The following is a 7,482-nucleotide window of genomic DNA, read 5'->3' on the forward strand; positions in this document are numbered from 1 at the left end:
TTCTCTTTTTGGTCTGCACCCAAATTATCTTTTGTAGTTTCTGACTCTTGTGTGATACTCGGGCCTACAAGTTTAGTTCTGCTTCTTTTATTTTTAAGCTTTATGTGTCTTTGTGGTTTACTTTTTGGGTACGAAGAGCTGGTTCGTCTAAGCTTCTGGTTCTCTCTTTTGATTTTATATTGTCATGGTGGATTGATTTTGTTTTCAGGAGTTCTGCGGTGGCCCAATTCCAATGTGGGTCAGAAGTTTTCAGGCTTTCTCCTTAGGTCTGGAATCCCAAGAGGCTTGAGTATAGGAGTGCAGGCTAGGAGAGTTAGCCAGTGGTGCAGGTCCAGGGAAGCAGAGCGAGGTGAGGGCGGGGCCAGGACAAGAAGCGGTGCTCCCCAAGAGGCCTGAGGATAGAAGTGCAGGCTAGGAGAGTTAGCCAGTGGTGCAGATCCAGGGATGCAGAGAGAAGTGAGGGCGGGGCCAGGACCAGAAGCGGTGCTCCCCAAGAGGCCTGAGGATAGGAGTGCAGGCTAGGAGAGTTAGCCAGTGGTGCAGGTCCAGGGAAGCAGAGCGAGGTGAGGGCGGGGCCAGGACAAGAAGCGGTGCTCCCCAAGAGGCCTGAGGATAGGAGTGCAGGCTAGGAGAGTTAGCCAGTGGTGCAGGTCCAGGGACGCAGAGAGAGGTGAGGGCGGGGCCAGGACCAGAAGTGGTGCTCCTGGGGCCCAAGAAAGGCACTCAGTTGGTCCCAAGAGGCCTGAGGATAGGAGTGCAAATAAGTAGTCTTTTAGTATTTGCAGATTTTTTAAAAATTTATTATTTGTATTTAAAATTTTTAAAAAATTTTATGTGTTTGAGTATTTTGCCTGCATGTACCCTTGTCGTGCAGTGCCTGAAAGAGGGCGTCAGAGCCTCTGGAAATGGAGTTAAAGGCAATTGTTAGCCATCATGTGGGTGGTGGGAACCAGACCTGGGTCTCCTGCAAGAGCGGCCATTGCACTTATCTGCTGAGCCATCTCTCAGCCCCTATATTTACAGATTTTTGTGTATTCTTTTTTTTCTCCTCAGAAAGATCTTGAATTTCTTCTTGCTGTTAATAATATTGTTCAGTGTTACTCTAAATACATATGTGAAAATGTAGTGTAAAGCATGTTGGCTTTCTGAGTTAGAGTCCTAGACTTTTGTGAACTCATCTGCATGCACATACACGATTTCTTTGAAACTTAGCGTGCATTTCCCTTCTGCACAGTAGCATGAATGTAATGAATGTAACCTTCCTTCCCTTGCACATGTGTGTTTCTTTCAGTAATATCATGTATTCCTTGCCCTAGTCTGCACCCTCCTGCAGTGATGAGTGATATTAATAACAGTAACCAGTGTTCCAAATGACAGTACTTGCTCATCTTCTTAATAAAATGTGACCATATGGTACTTTCTGTTTGCCAAGCCCTGGTCTCAGCTCTAGAGACACAGTAAGTTAGAGAGACAGACCTCACCTTTGTAAACTCTTTCCTGGATTTGAGTCCTAGCTCCCTGTGCAGCTGGCACAGTGTGACATGGCCAGATTGGGGTGACATAATTGACTGCACAACCAGCGAGGTGACATCACGGAGGGAGCCTCAAAGTCCCTTGGCCTTTCATACTGTGCTGTCCTTGAGGCCTTCTGCCCTTCTTGATTTGTGAAGTTGTAGAATGTGCCAGGATTGAGATCTCTAGGATGGTGCTTTTGCATGTCAAGTCAAACACGTAGACTTAATTGAGAATGTTCTGTGGGTGTCCCTTGTGGTTTGTCTTCACATCTGCTCTTCACTACAGTACAGAGATGATGGGGAATGTGGAGCTGGCCCCAGAAGTGGAAGTCAGTGCCCTGGAGCCTCTACTCTCTCCAAATGTGATCTCTAAGCTGCTTGACAAATATATGTCAACACTCACGGTGAGTAGAACTGGGCTGTAGTCCCAGAAATCACCATGGTAATTGTCTGTATTGTGATGAGGCACCTATGCTAAACCTCTTCAATGACCCAGCTCTTTCCTGAGTCTTAGAAAGTCTGTTTTCACTTAAAGGAGGGAGACCAGACTCTGCCTGGGTCTGGGGCTTGTTGAGGTTTGCATTTCACAGACATGTGAACCTCTGCTGCTGGGAGAGCCAGCCTGTGCTGCCCATCAGGCTGTCAAGGCCTTGTGTCTAAGCCCTGTAATGGCAGCCTGAGCCATGTTATCACTGTGTCCTAGTGCAAAGTGGCAGTTTGGAGACCAAGGTGACAGTCTGACAGCAACCTTATAATCACTAGATAGTCTAAATAAGATGGAAGATACAGGAAGATGGCATCTAAACCAATGCTGAGGGTTCCTGGAGGGCTGGAGAGCTGTCCTCTGCTGTGACCTGAGATAACCGGACTGTCAAGTCTGCTCTCTGATGGCCTGGAACTGATTGGCCAGATGATAGACATCTACCCTTGTCTTCTAGCATGATGTCTGTCCATAGGCCTCTTGACCCCTCTTCATCTTCATCTACAACTTAGGTTTTGGTGGTCCATGTACACAGAGACTGGTGTGGGCACTACATACCAATGGATTGTGTGTGAAGTGCCTGCTGTGGAATTCTCTGTGCTTGGGAGCAGGGATTACTGTGATAAGGTGTATCTGGTCTGTGCAGCTACAACTGCTGCAGGTAGAGTGTTAGATGTAACTCAGAGCCTGTTCTTCCCTTTTCCATGATGCCAAACCCCTAGTTCAACATCATTGCTTGGCTACGGAAAGCACTGGAAACAGACAAGAAAGACTGGAACAAAGAGACAGAACCAGAGGCAGACCAGGATGGCTACTACCAGACTACACTCCCTGCCATTGTGTTTCAGGTACAAGCCCTGGAGTTGAAGGTCCCATTTCCTATGTGGTTAATAGGATAGACAGAAAATACCTCAGTCTTCACACTGAAGTAAAGATGTCAAGAGCAACCCCTCCCTTCTATCTCTGTCTGTTGTTTTCTGGTACTAAACAAACTGAGGCTCAGACTCCTACTCACCCAGTAGCATAGCCTGGGGTCACTTTAAAAATTTCCAGATCTTTCTGGGTCTGAACTCATAGCTAACTACATGTTGGTTGTGTGTGTTGCTCCCATTTTGAGTTTGATTCTTTGTGTTCCTTACTGTGGTAAGTGACCAAGACTAGCCTTCAAAATGCCACACAGTTGAGTTTAATCTGGTGAACTTTGGGAGAGTCATTATAGCATTTTAAAGATACTTTCTTGTCACTAGTTGTCACTAGCCACAGTGCTAGATGTTGGGCCCATGTCCATTCTTACCCTTAGCTCATTCTTTGGCCTGACCCTGCTGTATGCTCATGTCCTCCCTTCTCCTTTTTTTGCTCTGCATAGCATTACTGAAGATAGGGGTGGCTGCAGGTGTCGGACCCCCAACAAAGAGTGAGGGTTGGTGGGTGTGTCTCTGATGGAGATCCTCATCTCTTGTTTGCTATAGAGACCAACACCCAGTACTCTATGCAACTATGAGTCCTCGGTGCACTCCAGTACCTTGTGCTTCTCCATCTCTTGGAACCCCACTTCCCAGCCTCAGTGTTTTCCCTTCTCATTCTTAGAAATCCACATTTCAAAGCCTTTGAAAGTAGGTGAACTTGAGTTGCTTTGGCGAACAGGCTTCTCTGGTTCAGCCCAGTTCCTGGCATCCACATGACTAGCATCACCATCCTCTGAGGTCCTACCTCCTGTCAGCCCTCTTGTCAAACCTTAATACCTCATAGATGTAGTGAGAGAGTAGGTACTTCCCTGTGGTAGAACTCAGTCTGCAGATAACTAGGGAATTACGTTGTGGGTTTTCAAGTAGTTTCTTTGCTTTTTTTTTTTTTTTCTGAATTTGGACTATCCCAACTGCCAGATAGGGCTTTATTAATGAAGAACTTTATTCTACATCTTGTAAACTTATTTCAGAATTCTTAAGTTTTCCAATTTTTAGATGTTTGAACAGAATCTTCAAGTTGCTGCTCAGATAAGTGAAGATTTGAAAACAAAAGTACTGGTTTTGTGTCTTCAGCAGATGAATTCCTTCCTCAGTAGGTAGGTGTTTTTGCCAGTGCTCTAACTTATAAATTGTGTGCTTTTTAAAATTTAAAGTAATTGTCGGTACCAGTGTGCTGTTATTCAGAAATACAAAAGGTGGAGTAGACCTTATAAGGGTGCCCTAGACAGATGGGGCTCATGAGATACCATGTCCTAATGGACCCTTCTCTCTGAATTGTTCACGGTAAAGATGTTCAAACCTTGACAGAAGAAGAAAGAATATCTTGAAATCTGTTCTCCCATCATCCTGGCCCAAGCTCTTCTAAGTATGCTTATCTGGCTTCTTCTCCTCCCCTCTTGGTACCCCTTTGTGCCTCCCTTCTGGTGCTCTGACGCCCAGATGTTGTGGTTACTCATGCCCCATATTCTCTGCTATAACAACAGTGACTCCAGTCACACAGTGGACACCTAGCAGCTTGTGTCAGAGTTCATAGCCTCAGCTTCTAGGTTGGCAGGTCCATGTCACTGTAGTCTTTAGGGTTCTTAGGTCTCTGGAAGGGCTGCCCCTTCCTCTCTTCCAGTAGCCATTCCAGAGGCTGCCATGGATCTCTATTTACCAGTGTTCTAGTTTGCCTTCAATTGCTGTGACAAAACACTCTAACCAATACCAACTTTTGGAAAGGGCTTATTTGGCTTATATCTCCCAGGTCAAATTCATCATGGAAGGAGTCCAAGGTAGGAACTCAGGGCAGGAACCTGGAGGCAGGAGCTGGAACACAGGCCATGGAGGAATGTTGCTTACTGGCTTGCTCTCCTGTCCCATGCTCGGCTTGCTTTCTTATACAATACAGGGCCACCTACCCAGGAGTGGCACCACCTACAGTGGGCTGGGCCCTCCCACTCACTCAAAACAAGAAAATACCTCACAGATATGACCACAGGCCCGTTCAATGGAGGCAATTCCCCAGTTGAGGCTCCCTCAACCCAGGTGTGTCAAGTTGACAACTAAAGCTGTCTACAACCAGTGTATGTCTTCAACATTATAGTTTAGTGGTCATGTCTTTCCTGCTCTGGCATCTCAGAGGTCAGCTAGGCCACTTCCTCAGAACCTCATCTGCTACTGACCTATGGGGTCACAGCCTGACTCCCCTCAGTCCACACACAGAACCACAGCTGCCAAAGGATCACAGCTGACTCCTCTTAGTCCACCCACAAAATCACATAAAATACCCACAGGGTTACAACCGACTCCCCTCAGTCTACCAACAGTACCACAGCTGATGTCCTCAGTTCACCTACAGTTACAACTAGTCTCTTAAGTTCACTCAAAGAATTATTGTCAGAGTCCCTAAGGATATCTATTCTCAGGGTCACTGCCAAGTCAATCATCACTTTTGAGGTGGGGATCTTCTGTGAAGAGGATTGTTCCCTGGTTGATCTGGAACCACACTTGAGCAAAATGAAAGTAAATACATAATTCTTCTCATTTAATTGCCAATTTTAGGTTAACGTGTCAAAAAATGTATATAGAGCATTCACTGAGCTGCTCTGTTCCAGTATGTATTCAAGAATCCCTTCAAAAATAAAGCATGACATCCAAGGTGTTTGTTTTCCTGATACTTCAAGAATTAAGTTATTTCCTTTTTTAATATTATTTTTATTTTATGTGTATGAGTGTATTACCTGCATGTATGTAAGTGCACCCATGTTGTGCAGTGCCTGCAGAGGACAGAAGAGAGTATCAGATCCCCTGGAACTGGAGTTACAGGTTGTTGTTAGCCACCATGTGGCCATGTGGGTGCTGGGAACTGAACCTGGGTCCTTTGAGAGAGCAGCCAGTGCTCTTAACCACTGAGTCATCTCTCTAACCCCAAGAAGTTATTTCTGATTTTATTTCTTCAAAGAGTTTTGGAGACATCAATGTGTTGTTATTGTCCTTTTGAGACAAGGTCTCCCTGTAGCCCCAGGTGGCCTGGAATTTGCTATGTAGACTAGGCTGGCCTCAATCTCATAGAGATATGCCTGCCTCAGCCTTGCAAGTGATAAGATTAAAGGCATGTGCCACCATACCCAGGTGACATCAGTGTTTGATAATGTTCCTCACACTGTTGTGAGGTTTTTAAAAGATTTTTATTTTTTTATTATTTTGTTGGGGGTGGGCGTGTGCCACAGTGTGTATGTGGAAGTTAGAGGATAACTTGTGGAGTTGGTTTTCTCCTTTCACCTTTATGTGGGTTCCAGGGATTGAATTCAAGTCACGAGGCTTGTATAGGAAGCACCTTTACCCACTGATCCATCTCTCTGGCCCTGTTGTGTTTGTTTTTGTGAATTGTTCATGAGATAAAATAAGGAGATGCTTTCCTAGTTATAGTTACATGTTTCAGAATATCTTCATATCAGAATACTGAACTATATTTCAAAGTCTGGTATGAAATTAAATTTTAATATTCATTTAAAAAGACTGATTCTCTCTTCTACCATTGTATGGGCCATCTGAAAGTATGTTTATGTTTAAAGACTCCTCTGATCTAAAGGTGGAGATGTGAATTCCCTGGTGGCCATGTTATCCATGTGGCACTGCAGATATCAGTGGGATTCCCTTTGCTAACACTGTTGATGTGGTTCCAGATACAAAGATGAAGCCCAACTGTATAAAGAAGACCACCTGAGAAACCGGCAGCACCCACACTGCTATGTGCAGTACATGATTGCCATTATCAACAACTGCCAGACCTTCAAGTAAGTGGTACATGGGACACAGAGGGATAGAGGTGTACATATACAAGCGTGCACCTGAGCCCATGCTGTTTTCTTGCAGAGAATCCATTGTCAGTTTGAAAAGAAAGTACCTAAAAACTGAAGCAGAGGAGAGTCTATGTCTGAGCCAACCGACCATGGATGGGATTCTAGATACTATTGCTAAGGAGGGCTGTGGCAGCCTGCTGGAGGAGGTCTTCCTGGATCTAGAGGTGGGACTGGCTCCTTCATTTCTAGGGCTGAAGTATGGAGGGTCTCATACTGCTCTTCAGGCTACATTCTCAGCTGCCCAGTGGATGCCATACACAAGCCAAGCCGTGCCTTTGTGTCTGTGTTAAGCCACAGTCAGAGAGCCTCTGACTGCCTCGTATGATGCAGGACCCTTCCTAGGCACATTTCCTTAGAGGCTCCCAGGAAATATTAGGTGTCAAACTGGGGGCAGGTTACATGATAGGTCAAGGATGTGGAAACCCATAACAAAGTCCAGTTAAGAGCACACAGGTTACATAGATCAGCCTCACTTTAGAACAAAGTTGCAATGCACACATACACAGAAGCACTAATAAAACAAATTTCACTTGTACCGAAGGCATAATATACACTAAACAAGTAGGATCCATTATGACCACAGATACCTGTATATTTAAATGCCTTGGCAGAAACCAGTGTATATTTAAAAACTAAGACTGTGGTCACCTCGTGAGTTCTGCAAAAGAATATATATA

The 7,482-nt window shown here is 45.1% G+C and overlaps 1 protein-coding gene across 6 annotated transcripts in view; it reads left to right on the forward strand.

Annotated features, from left to right (window-relative positions):
* Positions 1 to 7,482, forward strand: part of Exoc3 (exocyst complex component 3) — a 47,594-nt gene that overhangs the window by 32,276 nt on the left and 7,836 nt on the right. For all 6 annotated transcript variants that reach the window (XM_008852487.2, XM_029555766.1, XM_029555765.1 and 3 more), the window contains exons 5-9: positions 1,801 to 1,918; positions 2,718 to 2,843; positions 3,957 to 4,057; positions 6,629 to 6,739; positions 6,819 to 6,969. In XM_008852487.2, coding sequence (XP_008850709.1) covers positions 1,801 to 1,918; positions 2,718 to 2,843; positions 3,957 to 4,057; positions 6,629 to 6,739; positions 6,819 to 6,969 — 607 coding nt within the window. The remainder of the gene's footprint in view (positions 1 to 1,800; positions 1,919 to 2,717; positions 2,844 to 3,956; positions 4,058 to 6,628; positions 6,740 to 6,818; positions 6,970 to 7,482) is intronic.

Source organism: Nannospalax galili, unplaced genomic scaffold (assembly GCF_000622305.1).
Source record: "Nannospalax galili isolate Female #2095 unplaced genomic scaffold, S.galili_v1.0 scaffold1146, whole genome shotgun sequence".
In the NCBI taxonomy this organism is placed as follows: Eukaryota; Metazoa; Chordata; class Mammalia; order Rodentia; family Spalacidae; genus Nannospalax; species Nannospalax galili.